The following is a 25,061-nucleotide window of genomic DNA, read 5'->3' on the forward strand; positions in this document are numbered from 1 at the left end:
TAAAATGCTGATTAAATTAAAACAGTACTGCATGTTCCCGATGTAGTAGTTCTGAAACAGTTGATAAAAGAAATAATTCTGGTCGGATGTGGTGGCTCACACCTGTAATGCCAGCACTTTGGGAGACCGAGGTGGGCGGATCACAAGGTCAGGAGATCAAGACCATCCTGGCTAACATGGTGAAACCCCGTCTCTACTAAAAATACAAAAAATTAGCTGGGCGTGGTGGCAAGTGTCTGTAGTCCCATCTACTCGGGAGGCTGAGGCAGAAGAATGGCGTGAACCTGGAAGGCAGAGCTTGCAGTGAGCCAAGATTCTACCACTGCACTCCAGCCTGGGCAACACAGCGAGACTCCGTCTCAAAAAATAATAATAATAATAATTCTGAAACAAGAAAGGTATCTGAAATTTTGTAGCCTTGTAAATATTGGGAAAATGTTAGTGTTTCATTTCACTTCCTAGGAGGAGCATCTGCAGAAAAGCTTAGAACAAATAAGATTGAAACACCAGACTTTTATAGTAAACTTACAGTGACTTTATACTTCCAAAATATTTTTTGCAAATTAGATTTTTTATGGGAAACTCATTCTTGCTGTAACTGAAAATATTTTTCTATCCAGAAAATTTTATTTTTATCGAATGTCTTCTCTAGGTATTCTTCGAGGCATTGTTCCAGGCCCTGGGGATATAGCAAGTAAACAGAAGATTTTGAGCTTACATTTGTGGAGGGAGGGGACAAAGACAAAATTTAAGTGGGTAAAATATTTTAATATGTCAGTGAAAAGTGCAGTGGAGCAGGTAATGCCGGAGCTAGAGCTTGCAGTTGTATATAGGGTGATCAAGGAGGGCTTCACTTAATGACATTTAAGCAGAGACTTCAAGAAGGTGAGGAAGCTATATGTATACCCAAGGGAAGAGATGCTGAGTTGAGATCAGATTCTATATATATTTTGAAGGTGGAACCAGTGGAATTTGCTGATGGATCAGATGTGTGATGTGAAAGAGAATAGGAATTAAGGATGATGCCAACTGTTTTGATCTGATCATATGGCAGGATGGAATTGAAGATTTACTGAGTTCAGGAAGACCTTAGGTGAAATAAGTATGGAGCAGGGGCAAGATTGGAGTTCAGTTAGATAACTAAGTAGGGGAAACAAAGGGGAGAGGTTGGGGCAGAGATAAAAGTTTGAGAGTCATGAAGATACAAATGTTATTTAAAGTCATGAGGGCCAGGCATGGTGGTTCATGCCTGTAATCTTAACACTTTGGGAGGCCAAGGCGGGCAGATTGCCTGAGGTCAGGAGTTCAAGACCAGCCTGGACAACACAGTGAAACCCTGTGTCTACTAAAATACAAAAAATTAGCTGGGTGTGGTGGCATGCGCCTATAGTCCCAGCTACTTGGGAGGCTGAGGCAAGAGAATCGCTTGAATCCTGGAGGTGGAGATTGCAGTGAGCCAAGATCACGCCACTACACTCTAGCCTAGGTAACAGAGCGATACTCTGTCTCCAAAAATAAATAAATAAATAAAGTCATGAGACTGGATTTGGTCACCAAGCAAGTGAGTATATATAGAGAATAGGTCCAAGGGCTGGGCCCTTGAATATTTAATATTATTTAGAAGTCTGTAAGATGAAGTAGTTAGCAGAAGAAATTGAGGAGTGACCAGTGAGGTGGGTAGAAAACTGAAGAATGTGTTTCAAGGAGGAAGTGATTATGTCAAATGATCCTGATAAGTCAAGTGAGAATTGGCCATTGAGTTTGCCTACATGAAGGATCGTAGTGACCATCACAGGAATAGTTTTGGTGAAGTGATAGGTACAAAAGCCCAGTTCGGGAGTGTTCCAGAGAGAATAGGAGGAGAGGAATTGGAATAATTGTATAGATAATTATTTAAAGGAATTGTGCTTTAAGTGGGATTAAGTGATGCTATAACTATAGCATCACTTTATAGTGCTTAAGTAGGATTAAGGTTAGTTGTTTTAAGTTTGTTTATTCATTTAAAGGAGTTTTGCTTTAAATGGGATTAGAGATATGGGGAATTTTAATTCTTAAAACTTATTTATTTAACAATTATTTGAGTGCCTCCTATATACCAGGAAGTATTCTAGGTTTCCAAGATGAATGGGGAGAAAATTCCCTGCTCATATGGAGTTTTCCCCAATGTATATCAAAAAAATATAAGAACAAATATTAGTAAGGCCTATGCAGACATGATTTTAAGACAGCATATCTTAAACTACACTACACTAAGGAATCGCCTAAGGATTTTGTTAACATGTGGATTCTGGTTGTGTAGGATTTTGAATCTGAAGGATCTAAGACTTTTTCTCCTTCAAACAGAAGTTCCTCAGAAGACTTTTCATATATTAGGTTTCGAGCTTGCAAATATACTATTTAGTGAACTGTAATGGAATATTTGATTATATTAAGGAATTGTTAGAATTTTTAGATTTGATAGTGGTATTTTGGTGTTATTTTTTAACAGTTTCTTTTGTGGGCCGGGCACAGTGGCTCATGCCTATAATCCCAGCCCTTGGGGAGGCCAGTGCAGGAGAATCACTTGAGCCTAGGAGTTCTAGACCAGCCTGAGCAACACAGTGAGACCTTGTCTCTACAAAACATTAAAAAAAAAAAAAAAAATTAGCCGGGTGTAGTGCAACTTCCCTGTAGTCCTCAGCTACTCAGGAGGCTGAGGTGGGAGGGTTGCTTGAACCCAGGAGTTCACGGCTGCAGTGAGCTGTGACTGGGCCGCTGCACTTCAGCGTGGGCGACAGAGTGAGACCGTTTCTTTAGGAGAAGAAAAGGAAAGGCCCTTTTGTAGCCATTGAAATACCAAAGAAAAATAAAGTCCTCATTTATTAAAAACATACTGAAATATATCAAAGATAAACTGTCTAGGATTTGCATCAAGAGAATATGAAAAGGTGGAAAGTGGATGGGGTCCGCATGGGACAGAATTGACCATAGGTTGGTGGTTGGACCTCAGTGAAGGGTTTATAAGGGTGCATTATACTACTTATGAATATGCTTCAAAACTCTCTAAGGAAACTTTTTTTAAAATGTGGTAACCAGACACCAAATCTTAAGTTGTAGTGTTCCCTATCTTGTTTTAAAACCATAAGGTCTTAGTTTTTTTCTCTTAGGTGAATCAAGTGTATATTGTTTATTGCTTTAAAGTGTTGGTCTATATTAATTAACACAAGTTCCTGTTACTTAGCTTGTTTTGGAATTTGTCCCATATGTACTCAAATATCTCTTTGCTTCCTCTTTAGACCACGCCTTGGAGTCACTCTTCATAAGGTTGTAGTAGCAGGAGCCCTCTATCTTTTGTTCTCTGGCATGGAAGGGGTCCTCAGAGTTACTGGGGTTAGTACTGCTTAATCTCATTTTCTGTGGTCAGTCCAATTATATTGTTTACATCTTGATGTGTGAGTCGGAAATGTCTGTGGTCTTCTTTCTGTTTGCTTTAAGTCGCTTTTGGGCTCTGATTCTCAAAATGTATGTATAGTTCATGTTTTCTTTTTAATCTGTTAGAGCTTTGTAAATTTAATGTGTGCCTGGAATGAATGCTTTTCCACCTGTCTCCAATTGGTAGTTGTTTTGGTTCCTCCTCCCAAGCAGTGGACTTGCATTTTTTTTTTTTTTCTTTTTCTAATCGATGGAATCCAGACTGAAATTCTTGAATAAATGGCAGACTTTGGAGTCATGCACTTACTAGTTAATCTAATCTAAAGTAACTGTTGTTTCTTAATCAACATTGGAGTTTCAAAAACTTCCTTAAAATGCAGCTGATGAGGCCTGCTGTGTGACTCACGCCTGTAATCCCAGCACTTTGGGAGGCTGAGGCGGGCGGATCATGAGGTCAGGAGATCAAGACCATCCTGGCTAACATGATGAAACCCTGTCTCTACTAAAAAAAAAAAAAACAAAAAATTAGCCAGGCGTGGTGGCAGGCGCCTGTAGTCCCAGCTACTTGGGAGGCTGAGGCAGGAGAATGGCGTGAACCCGGGAGGCGGAGCTTGCAGTGAGCAGAGATCATGCTGCTGCACTCCAGCCTGGGCGACAGAGCAAGACTCCATCTCGAAAAAAAATGTAGCTAATGAAGTTTCACATCATTTTTGAGAATTGTATAATTATTCCCTTTGCCAGGGAAGGAAACCAAAGCACTGAGATACAAGTGATTAAGAGATTTATGGCTGGGAGCGGTGGTGGGCGCCTGTAGTCCTGGCTTCTTGGGAGGCTGAAGTGGAAGGACTGATTGAGTTCAGGCTGCAGTGAGTCATGATCATGCCATTACACTCCAGCAACAGAGTGTTACCTCTTCCTTAAAAAAGAGAAGAGAAGAAATTTATGTTACCACTGGATTAATACGAAGAAGTAGGGTTCTCTAGGCCATTTCAATTAATTTTCTTATTTTTTTAAAAAAATCAGACTCTGCAGCAACCTATTAGATTCAGTATTGCAAATACTATAAACTTGGCTTTGCCTACAAGAAAAGTGGGCTTCATGTGTTTTGCAATAAATTGCCTCTTAAATAAAACACTTTGTGGATGCAAATTTGCTTTTCAAATCACACTGTCCTCTGTGTGTAATTTTCTTAGACTTTTAGCAACTTTAACCCTCTGTTAATTTCATTTTCTTTCTTCTGCTGTTGCTGTAGTATTTTTCTTATCCCTTGACTCTGATAGTAAACCTGGCCCTCTCAGCAATTGATGCCTGTGTTATTTTATGGATATCCTTTCAATAATGCCTGTTGATCGGGTAATTAGGGTTATATAAAAAACATACTCTATATAAACTCCTGGAAACATGCAGCGTAGTTTTTCAGACAGATAATTGCCTTACATTTTATTTTGAGGTGAGCTCTTATTTGTAAAATCTTGTATTACAGTTTTGGAAATTAATAATTCTTTGTACATGATGCAGCAATATTTTGTAAATATGAGAAAAGTCTTTTCAGATTTGTAGCCAAAATCGCAATGATAGGAAATGATAGGTTAAGGATGGGGCTTATAAACATTAGAATTTTTTTGGAATATGGTCACTTGTTAACGTGGATCTCTTTATGTGAAAAACTTGTAGTTAGCGGTATGTTTCAAGATTGTAACTGACAATTTATGTGAAATGCTTATAGCCGTATATTCTACGTGATGGTTTATAAGAAGGGAAGAATGATTAGATGTCAAGTGTTCTTTTTATTTTCTTTATGCAAAAACATTCCGGTGGTTATGTAAACGCAGAATCATGTGGTGGTTCTTCTCTGTGCCTCTCTAGACATCTGTTTTCACCACTTCTTTTTCTTTGTCTGCAGGCCCAGACTGATCTTGCTTCCTTGGCCTTTATCCCCTTGGCTTTCCTAGACACTGCCTTGTGCTGGTGGATATCCTTCTCATTGGCTTGATGACGGTCCATTTTCTCCCCTTGGAGATGGGTTTCCATTGATCTTTCTGCAAAGAGTTTTTATCAGTTTTGTTGATTACTCCTTAGCGTGGGGAATAGTGCATGCTAAGTCTTAACAACTTGAGGGTTCAGGTAAGCAGTTTTCTTGTTTTTATTTTTTTAATTTTAAAAATCAAATTGGAAATTGGTGACTTTGGACCGAGCTCAAGATAAAATCTTTTGGCTGTTTTCTTTTAAATGAGCATTTCATCTTGATTTTGCACTTGTTATTTGTGTACCTAATCATTTAGTGTTAGAATCACTGGCTGTGCTGGTCCTGCTCTGTCTTTTAGTCTCTAGCAATTCTTTAATGCTTTGAAACTTATAAAACGATTTTGATCCTTAAAATTTGATTTCAGGAACTATGTAACGTGCTTTGACTCTTCTGAAACTCTGTGTAGGTTCAGTAGGTTTTAACCCTTATGGAGTGAGTGTTTTGTTGCCTCATTCAAAAGCTGACTTGGAATTGTTTGAAGATTTCCACCCTTTAGAATAAGTAATTGATTCATTTACAGGCAAAGTCAACCAGCAGATAACAAACAAGCTTCTATTTGAGCAATCTTTTTCTCCTGCTCTTTAAAATTAAATTTATTTATTAGGGACTTGGCCTGATGGCTAAAGGATTCAAGTTTTTGGACCTTATCTTATATTGAATTTGTTTTGGTTGTTATATATTTGGTCCTATTTGCAATTTTCATTATTACTGACCTGATAGATTGTGACTGTTGAAAAACTGTGAATGTAAACAAAATTGTTTTGTGAATTTGAGTGGGTTGCTATATAAGAGTTTTCAAAAGTGTCCTCGGTCTTAATAGCCAAAGCTTTTCTAGATTAGTATCTTTCCAAGTGTTTTGTGAACCTCTACAAGCATTGAGAGAAGAGGGAGGTGGGAATGGATTGTGCAGTAAGATAACCCAATGACTAGGTAACAGCTAAGGCTCTGTAAGAGCAGAGCAAATGTCAAATCTCCTATTTTTGTATCTGCTTCTCATTCTGAAAATTGAGCCAGGTGCAGTGGCTCATGCCTGTAATCGCAGCACTTTGGGAGGCTGAGGTGGGCAGATTGCTTTAAGCTCAGGAGTTTGAGACCAGCCTGGGCAACATGGCAAAGCCCTATCTCTACAAAAAATACAAAAATTAGTCGACCATGGTGGCTTGCACCTGTAGTCCCAGCTGCTGGGGAGGCTGAAGCAGGAGAATTGCTTGAGCCCTGGAAGCGGAGGTTGCAGTGAGCCAAGATCGCACCACTGCACTCCAGCCTGAGTGACAGAGTGAGACCCTGAGACCCTGTCTCAAAAATAAAAGAAAATTGAACCTGAGAGCAGATACCATTTTTAGTACTCACCAATTCCCCTCCTGTTTTTCTCTGGCAACTTACTACTTGAGAATAATGTTCTGAAAATGGAGAGTCATTGCTTTTGGAAGCAAACCGTATGAGCTTCTCAACCAGTTGTAAGGTCCTTTTAATTCAGGATAATGCAGGCAACTGATGGCAAGTTCCTTAAGATGGCATGAGAGGACTGAGTATAGATCTCTGGGATATTACAGGCATGAGTATAATGATGACCCTCAACTAGTTTTGCTGGACAGATGAGAACAGAGCTACCCACCTTAAAGGGAGAGAGAAGATGATGTTAACTCTCTGTCCCTTGCCTATTACTCATGTTCACTTTATCTTCTACCATTTCCCTTTCTATTTATTTTCTTTTTTTGCTTCTCTAGAAAGCCTCTTCCTGTCTTTCTCTTTTTTATATTTTTTTTCTCTTGTGATTTTGTACATTCTTACTTTATCCTGGTCTGTCTTCTCTTTAATGTCTCATTGAAAATGATGACTTTCAGCCAGGTATGGTGGCTCGTGCCTGTAATGCCAGCGCTTTGGGAGGCCAAGGCAGGAGGATCAGTTGAGGCCAGGAGTTTAAGACCAACCTGAGCCACATAGCGAGACCTTATCTGTACAAAAAAAAAAAAAAATTAGCCAGGCATGGTGGCGCATGCCTGTAGTCCCAGCTGCTTGGGAGGCTGAGGTGGGAGGATTGCTTGAGCCTCAGTGGTGGTCAAGGCTATAGTGAGTCGTGATTGTGCCACTGCACTCTAGCCTGGGCTAGACCCTGCCTCACAAAAAAAAGGAAAAGAAAAGAAAATGATGACTTTCTTATTAATCTTGAGGTGTTTGTGAGATTGAGAATAAGAGAGCTATAAGGCCTCTGAGAGATCTATAAGTTTATTAGCATGACCCCAGATCCTCAAAGAAACCTGAAAACTAATTGGCTAGCTTACTGTTTTTTCCTGAATGTTGAATTCCTTGACCTGCAAACACATATTTATTAGCCTGACTCAAACAATGAAGCTATTAAAACTTCGGAGGAACATTGTAAAACTCTCTTTGTATCGGCATTTCACCAACACGCTTATTTTGGCAGTGGCAGGTAAGTCTGGGACTTTCTTCTTGGAGTTCAAATGTGATCTGTTTAGAATGGAGATTCTTAACCTGAAAGGCCATGGGTAGGCATAGAAAGTTTTGTATATTTCACTTGGAAAAGGATTCTTAGCTCTTGTCAAATTCTCAGAAGGATCTATGGTTTTAAAGAAGTTGAGAACCTCTGGGTGCGGTGGCTCAAGCCTGTAATCCCAGCACTTTGGGAGGCCGAGACGGGCAGATCATGAGGTCAGGAGATCGAGACCATCCTGGCTAACACGGTGAAACCCCGTCTCTACTAAAAAAAATACAAAAAAAAAATACAAAAAAAAAAAAAAACTAGCCGGGCGAGGTGGTGGGCGCCTGTAGTCTCCGCTACTCGGGAGGCTGAGGCAGGAGAATGGCGTAAACCCGAGAGGCGGAGCTTGCAGTGAGCTGAGATCCGGCCACTGCACTCCAGCCTGGGTGACAGAGCAAGACTCCGTCTCAAAAAAAAAAAAAAAAGAAGTTGAGAACCATTTATTTTTTCGTACAGTAGTTGGAAATCAACCTCATATTTCAGCTCTTCATTTATCCCTCTTCTATTTACATTCTTTCTTGAGGCATTCTTTGTCTTGAGGTTAGTTAGCTTAAGTGCCAGAGAGTGCTCTTTTTAGAAGACATTACCACATGTTTGTTTAGTTTTATTAAGTAGTTGTAGAATTTTAAATTAGGGTACATTGCTATTATAGTGCTTTTCCATATGTCAGCAAGCCTATGTAAGCAATTGAGATTAGGTGGACTGTAACCAAACTAGGCTAATTTGCCTACCTCATTACCCTTGTACCAGGAATAGTGAGGTCTGATTTATGATTGGAACTAGCTCTTCTACTTGTGTTGCAGTCGTTTTATCAGCCATTTTTTTTTTCATCTGACCAGCCAAAGAAAAATTAGCATTACTATACTAGGGATAAAGGAGAAAAAAATGATGTTGATAATGCTGGAAGGAGCTGTATTTCCAATACCTTATTTTCCAACCACGATGGTTACTAATGTAGCAGATGGCAAATAAAATTATTACCAAATTATCCTTTAAATACAGAAAGGACTGGCCAGAGTATGTATCATGAGCCTTGCTGATAGCAAGTACACAGTACATTTGTATTGAATACACTTGTTAAAATAACTCATAGAATTGTGATGTATTTGGTAGTTTGGGGTGTGTGGGATTCCACTTAACCAGAAATGGGGGAATGTAATTGGGGGTGTAAACCAGCATTCATACTCTGACCTGGTTTTTCATTTACCATTAGCATCTATTGTGTTTATCATCTGGACAACCATGAAGTTCAGAATAGTGACATGTCAGTCGGTGAGTTATAAGCACATTTATGAATAATGTACTGTCTTACAAACAACTGATGATGTTGATGACAGTAGTAAGGTTCTTCTGAGTTACATACCTTACAAAAAATTAGAGCTAGGTCTCTACTCTGAGGGTTGTAATACTTCCCTCCTCCTAGGTATTCTATACTATCATGGTGCTTGGTGTAGTAGATAGTTTTTTGTTTATCTAACTGTATTCTCCCAGTTTTGGGAGAGAATTTTGTAAGTTATAATTACAGTATGCTACAACCCATTCTTACTTTAACTAAAAATCTTAAGAAGTCCAGAGTACTAAATATTAAGTACCATATGTGTAAATAATACTAACCTGAATAGAAGCCACATCCTTAAGATCTGAGCTCAAAGACTGTGGCCAATAGGATTTCTTTAGAAGCAGCTAAGGCTCTATTTTGTTAAAAATAAATAAAAAATTGAAAATGAAAATTATAAAGTATACCAACCTCATGTAACTTTCTCTTACCCTGTATAAGGTAACTTTTTCTTACCCTATATGAAACCCTTTCTTAAAGCTTCTCAGAGGGATGACGAAGCTTTGACAAATACTCTGTTCCGTTGATGCATTTTCTTTAACAACAGTAAGCACTACAAGGGCAAAAACTACATTCATTCACTTTGTTTCCCCACCCTTACCACAGTACTAAGCACATAGCAGGCTCTTAGTAAACATAACTTGAATGAACAAATACGTGATTTTTGTTCTATGCCAAAGGCTTTATGAACAAGGGGTTAAGATAAGGTTTATAAATGTTGTACTTCTCCCCTGTATTGTAGGACTGGCGGGAGCTGTGGGTAGACGACGCCATCTGGCGCTTGCTGTTCTCCATGATCCTCTTTGTCATCATGGTTCTCTGGCGACCATCTGCAAACAACCAAAGGTTCTTGGACTCTTCTGTTTACTCTGCTAACATGAGATGACCATGTCATCAACTAGGGGTGGTGCATTGGGAGACAGTATCAGGGCTGTGTCATATAGTGGAAGGAACACTGGGCCTGGAATCAGAAGAAATGGGTTCCTATCTCAGCTCTCCTCTTAACTTCACGATTTTTGGCATGTGGCCTCTCCACCTCTCTGGCCTTAGTTCCCTTTCTATATAATGAGGGGGAATTAAACCCAGCAACATGAAGTTCCTTTCAGCTCTGACATTTTGTAATAAATACACAGGCATGCTATGGAGATAAATTGCAAGTTTGGTTTCAGACCATCACAATAAAGCAGATACTGAGTCACATGCATTTTTTGTTTTTTCCAGTGCATATCAAAGTTATGTTTACACTATTCTGTAGTCTACTATGTATGCAATAGCATTATGTCTAAAAAATGTACACACCTTAATTTAAAAATACTTTATTGTTAAAAAAAAGAAAGAAAGAAAAAAAATGCTGACACAGGGGCTGGGCATGCTGGCTCACACCTGTAATTCCAGCACTTTGGGAGGCCGAGGCAGTCGGATCACCTGAGGTCAGGAGTTCGAGATCAGCCTGACAACTGTGGTGGAACCCCGTCTCTACTAAAAATACAGACATTAGCTGGGTGTGGAGGCGGACACCTGTAATGCCAGCTACTTGGGCACCTGAGGCAGGAGAATCGCTTAAACCTGGGAGGCAGAGGTTGCAGTGAGCCGAGATCATGCCACTGCACAGCATAAGTGACAGAGCGAGACTCCATCTCAAAAAAAAAAAAATGCTGACACACAGAGTGAGCACAGTACTGTTAGGAAATGGCACCAATAGACTTCCTTGACACAGGGTTGCCACAAAATCTGGGAAGCACAATAAAATGAAACACCATAAAACCGAGTATGCCTGTAAGTATTTGTATAGTAAACAAGGGAGATAGATATATAATCTATTGTGTCAACTGGGCACGGTGGCTCATGCCGGTAATCCCAGCACTTTGGGAGGCCAAGGTGGCAAATCACATGAATCCAGGAGTTTCAGACCAGCTTGACCAACATGGCAAAACCCCACCTCTAGTAAAACTACAAAAATTAACCGAGCATGGCAGTGCATACCTCTAATCCCAGCTACTCCGGAGGCCGAGGCACAAGAATCGCTTGAACCCGGAAGCGGAGGTTGCAGTGAGGCGAGATGGCGCCACTGCTCTCCAGCATGGGTGACAGAGTGAGACTCTTTCTCAAAGAAAAAAAAAGATATAATTGTGTCAGTTACACTGAGTCTCTCCTGTCTAGTGTCTAGAAGGAAAGAAAACTTCTGTAACCAGCAGCCCAGCTCACTTTGTAATGATAGAAAGGGTAAAATTAAAACTTACATAACCAGCTTTGAAATTAAAAATCTATGTGTAAATTTGATTTGTACAACTATAGGCAAATTTCAGACATTTAGGAACTGCCTATCTTTATTTTGTGAATATGCCTTTTTTTTCCTCTTTTCCCCCCTCCCTCATTTGCATTTAGACGGTTAAGAGCTTATATTAAACACCCATACCACCAAAGAAGGAAAAGGGTAACATGGTATAAACGACTAATTTTATAACCAGACTTACCAATGAAAGATTGAGATAGAAAATAGGTGAAATCCTTTTACTCCATGAAAATGGCCTTGCTGTCATTTCAAACTATGCACTTTATGTGTGTTTATCAAAAAAAGTCAAAGAATAGAGAAAAGTCATGAAAGAAAATACAGGAGATCTGAAATCACACTATTGAGAAAGAACTTTCACATTCTGGAGACCCTTCTTTTATATCTGTCTATTGATCTACTGGTTACTCACTAGCTATATTTGTATTTAAATATTTTCGCTTCCTCAGTCATTAAAAAATTTTTGCATTGCCTTCCCTCTTATTTTTTTTCCCCTTTTCTTTTAAAACATTGCCCCCTTTCTCTGTGACTTCAGTGTTAACTGTATATTATAATGTGTCTTTTCCCTGTTCACTTATGGAATCTTCCATTACTTTTGTAACAGTGCATTGTGGAGATTCCTTCCAGTGTAACAGGTTTAATTGAACTCATTCATTTTCATGGAGAGCATAAATATGGGACATGTGTAGTACAATTAAATTAACATATTCTCTTATTAATGGGCATTTGGGATATTTCCAGTTTGCGGTGTGTCAGGGTCCTCAAGACCATCCTAATGTTCAGCGATTTACTGGAAGGCCTCATGGGACACAGCATACAGTTATGCTTACAGTTAAGGTGTATTACGACAAAATGGTGATAGCAGGTCTATCTGGGGAAATCTGTATTTTCTTTCCTTGTGTTCTCTCTCTCTTCAAGTCAGTTCTTTTCCCCAGCAACAAAAATGTAGTAACACATTGTTGCTGTCCAGGAAAGCCCATTGATGTTCAGCACTCAAGATTTTTATTGGAATGTGTTACCTCCTCCCAGCCAAATATGTGACAGTATGCACAGACTACTGCCAACGAGGGAAACTGATTTGAGCGTTCAATATCCAGAGTTTTTACTGGGGCTCAATCACATACTGTCTCTGTTGCTGACTTTTAGTTTCTAACCCCTCCTGGCAGTCAGGCTGATACCATTTCCTCTGGAGGTTAGAACTGATATGGCATGGCCCAAAACCCCTATCATAAACCATGCTGTTAGACTGTCCGCCAGAGTCCCCAGGCAAATAAAGACAGGACATTTTATGGGTGTAGAGATAACCGCACATTAGTCAATGAAGGTTAATTTCTCACTACACACCGGCACATGCTCAAGAAATACTTAATGAGTGGGCTTGGATTTGCTAGGTTGCAGGATATGTGTATTTGTAATTTTTAAAGTATTTCCAGATTATGTTCCCGAAAGAAACCTGAAGGAAATTGCATATTTAATAACAATGGTATTAATAGTTACTTTTTGCATTTAAGGTTGGATCTTTAGCTTATTTTTTATTGGCTTATTGATCATTGTCCATTTTCTGCTGCTATAACAAAATATCACAGACTGTTTATAATGAACAGAGATTTGTTGGCTAGCAGTGTCAGCATCTGGTGAGGGCCTTTTTACTGGGTCGTCACATGACAGAAGGTGGAAGGGCAAAAGGGAGAGCCCACTCCAGAAAACCCTTTATATGACAGCATTAATTCATTCATGAGGGTGGAGCCCTCATGACCTAAATGCTTTCCATTAGGCCCAACTCCCAACACTATCACACTGGGAATTAGGTTTCAACATGAGTTTTGGAGGGGACCAACATTCAGACTGTAACAATCACTTATGTATTGATTCATAGGAATTTATTTATTTTGAGATGGGGTCTCGCTCTGAAGCCAAGGCTGGAGTGTAGTGGAGCAACCTTGGCTCACTACAACCTCCACCTTCTGGGCTCAAATGATCCTCCCACCTCAGCCTCCTGAGTAGCTGGGACCACAGGTGTGTACCACCACACTGGGCTAATCTTTCTATTTTTTGTAGAGATGGGGTTTTGCCATGTGCCCAGGCTTGTTTCGAACCCCTGAGCTCCAGCGATCCGCCCACCTTGGCCTCCCAAAATGCTGGGATTATAGGCATGAGCCACCATACCAGGCCCAATTTGTAGGAATTTCTAATATATTTTGTATGCCAATATTTTGTTTGTTCTAAGTATTGCATATATTTTCTGCCAGTTAATTATCTTTTGATTTTTTTATGCTGTTTTCAATAATAAATCTCAGAAATATGGAGTTAGTTTTTCCCTTCAAGGATTGTACATTTTGCATCTTATTTTGGCAAATTCTTATCTAGCCTAAGGTGAGATCAAAAAATTATTCAGGCCGGGCACGGCGGCTCATGCCTGTAATCCCAGCACTTTGGGAGGCTGAGGCAGCGGGTGGATAGCCTGAGGTCAGGAGTTTGAGACCAGCCTGACCAACACGATGAAACCTCATCTCTACTAAAAATCACAATGATTAGCTGGACGTGGTGGTGGGCACCTGTCATCCCAGCTACTTGGGGAGGCTGAGACAGCAGAATCGCTTGAACCCAGGAGGCGGAGATTGCAGTGAGTTGAAATCGTGCCATTGCACTCTAGCCTGGGCAACACAAGCGAAACTTTGTCTCAAAAAAAAAAAAAAATCACAAGCAAGATGTTCATGCACCAAGAATTTTGATTCTAGGCTCTCTACTCTCTTGTGTTCTGGTCCTGCGTCACTAGCACACTGTCTGAATTAGCCTAGGCTTCTGATAAATCATGGTATCTGGAGGGCGTGAACCTCTCATCATATTTATAAGTGCAGGCTCAGCTGCACACTGTCTGGCTCTTTTAAAAATAGCTTTTGGGCTGGGCGCAGTGGCTCACGCCTATAATCCCAACACTTTGGGAGGCCGAAGCGGGAGGATCACCTGAGGTCGGGAGTTCAAGACCAGTCTGATCAACTAGAGAAACCCCGTCTCTACTAAAAATACCAAATTAGTTGGGTGTGATGGCGCATGCCTGTGATCCCAGCTATTTGGGAGACTGAGGCAGGAGAATTGCTTGAACCTGGGAGGGGGAGGTTGCAGTGAACTGAGATCGCGCCATTGCACTCAAGCCTGGGCAACAAGAGTGAAACTCCTTCTCAAAAAAAAAAAAAAAAAAAAAAAAAAACCTTTGGCCAGGTGTGATGGCTCACACCTGTCATTCCAGCACTTTGGGAGGCCTGGCTGGGAGGATTGCTTGAGCCCAGGAGTTTGAGACCAGCCCTGGCAATATAGCAAGATCCCATTTCTACAAAAAAAAAAATTGTTTTAGGTTTAGGTTAGCTGGGCATGGTAGTGCGTGCCTGTAATCCCAGCTACCAGGGAGGTTGCGTTGGGAGGATCACTGGAACCTGGGATGTTGAGGCTGCAATGAGCCGTGGTCATACCACTGCACTCCAGCCTGGGCAACAGAGCGAGACCCTGTCTCAAAAAAATTTTTGAAAAGCCTTTGGTGTTAAATTTTTGCCCTTTATTTTAAAATTTTTTTTATTTTAGATGGGGTCTTGCTGTGTTGCCTAGGCTAGACTCAAACTTCTGGGCTCAAGGGATCCTCCTACCTCAGCCTCCTCAGTAGCTGAGACTAATGGTACATGTCACTACACTCAGCTTTTGGTTTTTAATAAAAAAATTTAGATGTTTAATTCTAGGAAAAGCTATTAAGATTTTGATTGGAACTTAATTGAATTAATGAATTAGGGAGATTATATTTTTTTGACAATTCTTTGACTATGGCATCTCTCCATTTTTTAGTCCTTCAATTATGTTTTGTAACTTCTGATTTAAATTTTTGTGGCTCTTACGAATGCAACCTTTAAAAATATATACAGCTTTTTCAAATATGTAGGATGCTGTTGCCTCCCACCCCCCCGTCTCTCTCTGTCTTTGTCTCCTTTCTTTCTTTTCTTGACGGAGTCTTGCTCTGTCACCCAGGCTGGAGTACAGTGGTGCAGTCTTGGCTCACTGCAACTTCTGCTCCCCGGGGTCAAAGGATTCTCCTGCTTCAGCCTCCTGAGTAGCTGGAATTACAGGCACCTGCCACCATTCCCAGCTAATTTTTGTACTTTTAGTAGAGATGGGGATTCACCATGTAGGCCAGGCTGGTCTCAAACTCCTGACCTCAAGTGATCCATCCTCCTCAGCCTCCCAAAGTGCTGGGATTACAGGCGTGAGCCACCATGCCCAGTTTGCCTTTTTAATGTATATCATACCCAGCAACCCTCCTGTTACATTGTTAGTTCTGATAATTTCCACATTTTCTTTTCAGGCAGATTTTTGTCTAAAGTAATCATTACATGCTTCTTTCTTGCCAAATAATCTTCCTGCCTCAATTTTGATTCTTATATTATTAGCTTGGCTAAGCCCTCCTATATAATATTGAATAGAGTCAATGACAGTGGGCCCTCTCATCTTACTCTGACATTAAATGCTTCTCAAATATCATCAACTATGATATTTACCATGGAATTTGTTACCCATTAGCAAGTTATAGATGTTCCCTTCTATTCCTAGTTTATTAAGAATTTTTTTCATGAAAGGGAGTTTTAAAAGCAAGGTAGAATGAAAATGGTAACAATAAAATGGGAAGTATAGAGTGAGGTCAAAGCTAAAGCATTCAGCTGGGCGTGGTGGCTCATGCCTGTAATCCCAGCACTTTGGGAAACTGAGGCAGGCAAATCATGAGGTCAGGAGATCAAGACTATCCTGGCTAACACGGTGAAATCCTGTCTCTACTAAAAATACAAAAAAATTAGCCAGGTGTGGTGGCAGGTACCTGTAGTCCCAGCTACTCAGGAAGCTGAGGCAGGAGAATGATGTGAACCCAGGAGGCGGAGCTTGCAGTGAGCCGAGATCATGTCACTGCACTCCAGCCTGGGCAACAGAGCAAGACTCCATCTCAAATAAATAAATAAAAGCTAAAACATTCTAGGAATTACATGTCTGGGAGCTGCTTTGCTGAATCTCCTGGAGGTTGTTAAGGAAAGGAGGCATCTGAGATATACCAGATCAGACCTTCATCTTCTGAGCTTCCCACTTGTAGGCTGAAATTTTAAATTACCTGGAATAGGCCTGCCTTCTCTTAACTCCCAGTTTGAACGCTGCGATTTTAAATTAGATGAGAATTTACCTAATTCTATTTGATACATATCCTTATGAATGAACATTTGTTGACTGCCTACTAAATGACACAGGTATTGTTCTAAGCACTTTATTTGTAGTAACTGACTTTTACAAAACACTCCTATTAGTAGTGTTCTATTATCCCCTTCTTTACAGATGAGGAAACTGAGTACAGAGAGATTAAGTAACTAGTCTAATGTCACAGGCAGTATTCAGCTGAGCCTGCACTCATATATGTGATACTGTCCTGCTTCTCCCTTACTATTATAGGCAATTAAGAGCTTTCTGAAGGGGAAGAAATTTTATTATTAAACTGATTTAATGAGTTACTATAATTGCAGTTTCAATAATTAGTTTTGTAAAATGCAACTGGTATAGCAGTTTTTGAAGTTTTCTAATTTTTCCTTGTGTTAGGTTTGCCTTTTCACCATTGTCTGAGGAAGAGGAGGAAGATGAACAAAAGGAACCTATGCTGAAAGAAAGCTTTGGTAGTCATAAAATTCACCTCTTATTAGTACTTTAAATGTTCTTTTTCTATAAGTACATTGTTTATCATTTTGTAACTATGTTGTTCCTATATTTGGTATGGGATGAAGTTAGGGTAAAGAAAATAAGGGTGTGAATCTTAAGATGAAGCCATGGTAAATTCAGTAAGTAATTGCACATTAAGTATCCATTGTACTTGCTAGAAGTGAGCTAAAAATTTTGCTTTGAACTTCCCAGCATACATATAAAGATGGAGAAACATCTGTTGTATACTTCACAAGTATTAGAAAGCTTAAACTAACCTTGGGGCTTTTAATTTAAAAAAAGAAAAAAAAAGTTCTGAATCCATTTTGCCATCATTGTCGGTCTGTTCACAGAGTTAACCAGTGTACGTTTGTTTTCTTCTACAGAGGGAATGAAAATGAGAAGTACCAAACAAGAGCCCAATGGAAATAGTAAAGTTAACAAAGCAGTAAGTATGACTTTTCCATTCGTCTTTGTTCTTTGCCCCATCTTCCAACCCTCAGTAGAACTACTAGAAGAAAACAGGAGGCAAGTTCGTGACATTGGTCTTGGCAATGATTTTTTTTGTATATGACCCCAAAAGCACAGGGAACAAAGCAAAAATAGAGAAATGAGAGTACATCAAACTATAAAGCTTCTGCACAGCAAAGGAAACAGTTAACAAAGTGAAAAGGCAACCTACAGAATGGGAGAAAACATTTGCAAACATTGCATCTGTTAAGGGGTTAATATCCAATTTATATAAGGAACTCAGTAGCAAGAAAAGGAATAGCCCAGTTTAGTAATGGGCAGTGAACCTGAATATACATTTCTTAGCATAAGACCTACAAATGGCCAACAAGTATGTGAAAAAATTTTCATCATTACTAATCCTCAGGGAAATGCAAATGAAAACTACAATGAGATAACACCTTACACCTGTTTGAATGGCATTTATCAAATGAAGAAATAACAAGTGTTGGCAAGGACATGGAAAAAAGGGAGCCCTTGCACACTGTTGATAGGAATGTGAGTTAGTATAGCCATTATGGAAAATAGTATGGAGGTTCCTCAAAATTAAAAATAGAACTACCTTATGATCCAGCATTCATATCACTGGGTATATACCAAAACGAAATGAAATCAGTATGTCAAAGAGATACTTGCACTGTCATGTTCATTGCAGCGTTAATCACAGTAGCCAAGATACAGAATCAACCTGCATGTCCATCAGTAGATGAATGGATAAGGAAAATGTGTATTTCAATATACAGTGGAATACTATTTAGACTCAGAAGGAAATCTTGTCCTTTGCAACAGTGTGAAGAAGCCTGGAAGATATTAGGTGAAATAAAATAAGCCAGGCACAGAACGACAAATACCACATGATCTCACTTATGTCGAATCTAAAAAAGTTGAATTCCTAGAAGCAGAGGGTTGAGTGGTGGTTACCAGGGGCTGTGGGAGAACTGGGGAGATGTTGGTCAAAGGGATTTTTTAAAATGTTTTTGGCCGGGTACGGTGGCTCATGCCTGTAATCCCAGCACTTGGGGAGGCCGAGGCGGGCGGATCACAAGCTCAGGAGATCGAGACTACAGTGAAACCCCGTCTCTACTAAAAATACAAAAAACTAGCCGGGCGCTGCAGCGGGCGCCTGTAGTCCCAGCTACTCGGGAGGCTGAGGCAGGAGAATGGCATGAACCCGGGAGGCGGAGCTTGCAGTGAGCCAAGATTGTGCCACTGCACTCCAGCCGGGGCGACAGAGCGAGACTCCGTCTCAAAAAAAAAAAAAAAAAAAGTTTTTAAAAAGTAAAATACTTGACTTTTCTGTCAGCAGTCCCATTTGTGAATGTACTGCTACAGAATTACGAAAGACAAGATTTAAGACCTTTATGTCCTTACTTGAGATGTATTATGTGGTGCATTTTAGTAACGAGTGGTATTTGTATGTTCCCAGCAGGAAGATGATTTGAAGTGGGTAGAAGAGAATGTTCCTTCTTCTGTGACAGATGTGTAAGTTTTTGAATGATTACGACAAGAATCCTATTTCAAAGTTAGTACTACTTTGTTGTTATTTTAAATGAGCAAGTTATGCTCATGAAAATACAAGATACTGAAAAATAAAAGAATAGGAATAATCTGCAAACAAAATTAATTGGGTTTATTCATTCAGATGACATTTCTGCTTAGAAAGATTTAGCTATGTAGTAGATCTTAAAATGAATGGGATACTCCTTTTGAAATTTTTTAGTTCCTTTCCAGGGCTATAATTTTAATGAAACATTGGTCCTGTCACATTGCAAAATACGTTTTTTTTCTCTACAATTTCTGTAACTGTTGCTTATTGTATTTGCTGTTTATTTTCCCTACAAGGGCCATTAATAAAATTCAAATCTTAGATAATTATAAAAAGGCTTTAAATTGCATTATTCCAATGTCTTTTATGAACCATTTGTGGCTTTATTTTACATTGTTCAATTCAGTATTTCTCTCTCTCTGCAGAGCACTTCCAGCCCTTCTGGATTCAGATGAGGTTGGTACTCAATACACATGCATAAATTGTGTATATGGTGACTAAATAGAAAGTCATGAATCGTCTGTTCGTGGAGATTATCTTTATTTGACTCAGTAGTGGCCTGAAAACTGTAGTTTATATAGTTGAAAAGGATAAGAATAGAAATACTAATAGAGTTCAAACATTCAAGAATCTTTCCTTTCTTTGCATCTGTCTGTGCATGTTTCACTTTTCAAAGTTACACAGTCAGACTTGAGAATGTTTTTGTTTAAATTGGATAGTGAGTACAGTACTCTCCACCGTCTAGTTATTTTGTCTGTAAGAAATGCAAATTTAACCCTAATCTAATATTGGCAAAAATAATAAGGAAAAATATTGAGAAAGGAATATAGTAGACAAAAACAAAATCTAAATTGTTACCTACTATTTAATAATATTTATGTCACTACCTTCTTCAGATAATAAGGATTATAGTTAGTACCCTTAATATTTATGTTTTTAATCTTTTACTTTGCCTCCATACAGTTAATCTAGAAGGCTTCACATGAAGTCTTATGTTAGGATTGTGGGCCAGGTATAGTGGCTCATGCCTGTAATCCCAGCACTTTGGGAGGCGGAGGCAGAAGGATCACTTCAGGTCAGGAGCTTGACACCAGCCTGGGCAACGTGGTGAAACCCCATCTCTACAAAACATACAAAAATTTGCCGGAGATGGTGGCATACACCTGTAGTCCCAGCTACTTGGGAGGTGAAGTGGGAGGATCACTTGAGCCCTGGAGGCAGAGGTTGCAGTGAGCTGAGATCATGCCACTCCAGCCTGGACAAAAGAGTGAGACCCCATCTCAAAGGAAAAAAAAAGAAAAAAGAATTATGGCCTGAGTTCATGGAAACTAGTTCTGGACATGTTCTAATATTAGGTCGTTATAGAGTTTTTGTTTGTTTGTTTTTTTTTCAGGAAGCCTTTTGGAAGCATCTTGTCTGATTCTGATTCATTGTGTTAAATTGGCTGCTAAAAATGATTTGTTCATTTCTCACTGACATGATATTTGACACAGCATGTACAGTATCAAATTCCTTAGCTGTTCTATGCATTGAAATAATTGAGAACTCTACCATTCAGATTTGAACCTATCTGCCAAACACTTTGCTTTCTGCGGTATATTCTGCTTTTCCCACATCTCCCTCTTGAGGTCTTCCTCTGCTAATTATTTGCCTTTAGGGCTTCCCTTTGCCTTCAGCTCTCCATGAGCTGCTATAAGCAGAGAAGGCTGATTAAGTGAAACCTGATTGTGCCCTTCATGGGAATGCAAGTTTGCTATAGTAATTTGGTACCACTGAGTTCAGCCATCTGTGCATATTTTCCTCTGTGAAAACACTGTCCAAGAGTTTGCAAGTATACATAAGGCTTTTTTGTGGCAAGAAAACATAATGATATCTACCCTCTTAACAATTCCTTTAGTGTACATTACAGTATTGTTACATATAAGCACAATGTTGTACAGCAGATCTCTAGAACATTTTCATCTCGTTTAACTGAAATTTTATGCCTGTTGAATAGCACCCCTTCCTTTCTCCCTCCCTCAGCCCCTGGCATCCACCATTCTACTTTCTGTCTTTGAGTTCTATTTTAGATAACTCATAGAAGTGGAATCATGCAGTATTTGTCCTCCTGTGGCTTGCTTATTTCACTTAGCATAATGTCTTCAAGATTTATCTAAGTTGTAGCACATGTCAGAATTTCCTTCCTTTTTAAGGCTGACAGGTGTTCCATTGTATATAGGTACATGTTATCTTCATCCATTTATCTGTCAGTGGACACTTGGGTTATTTCCATACCTTGGCTGTTGTGAATAATGTTGCAGTGAACATGGGAGTGCACATGTCTCTTTGAGATCCTGCTTCATTTCTTTTAGGTATATATGCAGAAGTGGGATTACTGGATTATATGGTAGTTGTTTTTTTTTAATTTTTTGAGCAGCTTTCATACTGTTTTCCATAGTGATTGCACCATTTTACATTTCCACCAGCGAGGCACAGGGGTTCCAGTTTCTTTCTTCGCCAACATTTGTTTTTTGTTTTTTGATAATGGCCATCCTAACAGGTGTGAGGCGACACCTTGTGGTTTTGGTTTGTATTTCTCTGATGATTAGTGATGATGAGCATTTTTTAATATACCTGTCAGCCATTTGGAAGCCCTCTTTTGAGAAATGTCTCTTCAGTCCCTGTCCCAGTTTTCAATCAGGTTAGTTGATTTTTTTTGCTGTTGAATTGTAGGGGTTTCTTATATATTTTGGATATTAATCCTTATCAGAAACAGTCCTATGCCACATTTCAGTCAGCAACAGACCACATATATGACAGTGGTCTCATAAAATAATACTGTATTTTTACTGTACCTTTTCAATGTTTGGATATCTTTAGGTACCCAAATACTTACCATTATATTCCAGTTGCCTTTGGTATTCAGTACAGTAACATGCTGTACAGGTTTTTAGCCTAGAGCAATAGGTTTATACCATATAGCCAAGGTATGTAGTAGGCTATATAACATCTAGATTTGTGTAAGTATATTCTGTGAAGTTCACACAACTATGAAATTGCCTAATGACACACTTCTTAGAATGTATCCCTGTCATTAAGTGATATATGACTATATGTGGTATGCAAATATTGTCTCCAATTCTGTAGGTTGCCTTTCGTTCTGTTGTGTGCTTCCCTTGCTCTGCAGAAGCTTTTTAGTTTGATGTAGTCCCGTTGGTCTGTTTTGCTCTTGTTGCTTTGTGCTTTTGGTGTCATAGCCAAGAAATCACTGCCAAGACCAATTTCAAGAAACTTAGGTTGTCTTCTAGGAGTTTTGTGGTTTACAGATCTTAGGTCTAATTCTTTCATCTATTTTGACTTGGCTAAGTCTTTAATCTATTTTGAATTGATTTTTATGTATCATGAAGATGAGTTACTTTTATTCTTTCTCATGTGAATATCTAGTTTTTCCAGCACCATTTGTTGAGGAAGCTATCAGTTTCCCCACTGTGCAGTGTTGTCTCTCTTTTCGAAGATCAGTTGACCATATATGTGAAGTTTTATTTCTGGGCTTTCTATTTTGTTCCACCTGGTCATAGTGTATGATTCTTTTAATGTGCCGTTGAATTCTGTTTTCCAGCGTTTTGTTGAAGGTTTTTGCGTCTGTGCTCATCAGGGATATTGGCCTGTCATTTTCTCTTCTTGTCATGTCTTTGGCTTTGGCATTAGGGTAATGCTGGCCTCATAGAATAAGTTTGGAAGATCCTTCCAAATACATTTTTTCCTCTTGAATTTTTTTGAAAGAGTTTAAGAAGGATTAGTGTTACTTTGTCTTTAAATACTTGGTAGGACTCAACTAAAGAAGCCATCTGGTCCTGGGCTGCTTTTTTGTTGGGGTGTGTTTGATTACTAATGGAATCTTGTTTCTTGTTGTAGGTCTTACCAGGTTGTGTTTTTTCTTTCCTCCCCCCGTCCCCCCCAGATTTTCTATTCCTTGATGATTCAGTCTTGGTAGGTTGTATACTTCTAGGAACTATATATTTTGTTCTAGGTTATCCAATTTGTTGGCATATTTTAAAAAATGTTTTGTATATTTTTGTTGAAATTCTTACTTTGTTCATGCATTGTTCTCCTGAGTTTGTTTAAATCTTCATGATAGTTATTTTGCATTGTCTTTCAAATAATTCCTATACCTCTGTTTCATTGGGGTTGGTTTCCAGAGATTTATCTTCTTCCTTTGTTTGGGCCATGTTTCTCTGATTCTCCATTTTCCTTAATTCTTTGTGTTGGTTTCAGTGCATTAGAAAAAAACAGTTACCTTTCCCGTGTTCATGGACTGGCATTGTACAGGAGAACACCCTCACCAATCATCCTGCATGGAGATTCTGAGGACCTCTCTAACCCACTCTGTATTTATATCTTTTCTGGACTTCTGCATATATATTCCCAATCAGAGGGATTTGCTGGCTTTTTCCCTCCCTGGGAATTTATAATCTCTTGCTCCCTTTTGTGTTTATCTGCTGTATCATGGGTCTCCTGGAGCCAGTGGCATAGCCCAGCTCTTTTTTATTTATACTGACCCCAGGCACCTAAAGTATACTGGTCCCATCTGTGCTTCAAACCATTCCCTACAGAAACTATTCCCTCAGGTAACCTCTTACAAAGTTGGAACTTTTTCATAGTCCAACTCTCCTCCCTAGGGAAAAGCTGGGATTTGGGGATGTTGGGGATTCTACCTGCTTACTCTGCACAGAGCTGGGGGAGGGGCTGTAGTGAGCTCATACTTGCTAGTCCAAACTTCCACTTTTGATTTCAGCAACTTCCAACCTGGGCCCTTTGTTGTTAGCTCTCGGATTCAGGCAAGACAGAGAACAGTCTCTTGTGCAGGTTCCAGAAAAGTCAGAATGTTGGGTGTACATTCCAGTCATTTCCTTCCCTCTCCAAAAAGAAGCTGGGAGCTGAGGGTTTCCACCCTATCATGTGGTACTGTACTAGGTCCATGGGAAGGGAAGAATTATGGCAAGAGGTGCCTCAGATTTTTCTGCTGACTTTGATACAGCTGGTTTCATGCTTTCCTGTAGTGCAGAAGACCCTCAACTGGTTTCTGGATTTCTCACAAAGGGAATTTTTCCATGTGTTATTGAGTCAGTGTGTCTGTAGGGGGAAGGAGGGTCCAGGACTTCCTGTTCTGTCATCTTGCTGATATCACTTTCTCCAAGGCTTTTTTTTCACTTAAAACTGAAAAAGAACTTAAATGAATTACAGGAGAAACAATTTACATGATGGACCAGGAATCAAAATGGCATAAGGCTCTTCAACAACATCTTTGGAAGCCAGAACAAAGCCTTTGAATTATTTTCAACCTAGAATTCTGTACTCAACTAAACTATCATTATGAGGGTAAAATAAAGATGTTTCCAGCCACACAAGAAGTAAAATAATTGATGTCCTATATGCAGTTTCTGAGGAAAGCAGTAGAAAATGTTCTCCACAAAAATGAGGAAGCTAAGAAAAAGACTTGGGATCTAGGAAATAAAGGGTCCAACACAGAGACAAGAAAAATTCCCAGTATGATGTAAGAAATTCTCAGGTTGGCAGCTGGGCAACAGGCTTGGATGGAGTAGAGAACAGAGAGCATCGGAAAGGATATTTTTAAGAAAAAGGGAAACATCTATAGATTATCTGATGTGATTGATTATATTCAAAAAGGATTTGTAGTTCTGTCAGTTTGTGATACAACAGTGAGAGGTACTTAGCAAATGAGGCAGAAGAAAA

General features: G+C 39.4%; 1 protein-coding gene across 4 annotated transcripts in view; it reads left to right on the forward strand.

Annotated features, from left to right (window-relative positions):
- LOC113219484 (transmembrane protein 87A) overlaps nt 1-25,061 on the forward strand; it is a 64,553-nt gene that overhangs the window by 37,712 nt on the left and 1,780 nt on the right. For 2 of the 4 annotated variants that reach the window (XM_026447921.2, XM_026447923.1), the window contains exons 11-19: nt 3,276-3,369; nt 5,315-5,383; nt 7,760-7,868; nt 9,151-9,209; nt 10,016-10,119; nt 17,177-17,250; nt 17,659-17,720; nt 19,209-19,264; nt 19,754-19,784. In XM_026447921.2, coding sequence (XP_026303706.1) covers nt 3,276-3,369; nt 5,315-5,383; nt 7,760-7,868; nt 9,151-9,209; nt 10,016-10,119; nt 17,177-17,250; nt 17,659-17,720; nt 19,209-19,264; nt 19,754-19,784 — 658 coding nt within the window. Of the gene's footprint in view, nt 1-3,275; nt 3,370-4,663; nt 4,736-5,314; nt 5,384-7,759; nt 7,869-9,150; nt 9,210-10,015; nt 10,120-17,176; nt 17,251-17,658; nt 17,721-19,208; nt 19,265-19,753; nt 19,785-25,061 lie in introns of all 4 variants that reach the window. The other 2 variants (XM_026447920.2, XM_026447922.2) reach the window with 2 other exon arrangements.

This window comes from Piliocolobus tephrosceles, unplaced genomic scaffold (genome assembly GCF_002776525.5).
Source record: "Piliocolobus tephrosceles isolate RC106 unplaced genomic scaffold, ASM277652v3 unscaffolded_110, whole genome shotgun sequence".
NCBI classification, from domain to species: domain Eukaryota; kingdom Metazoa; phylum Chordata; class Mammalia; order Primates; family Cercopithecidae; genus Piliocolobus; species Piliocolobus tephrosceles.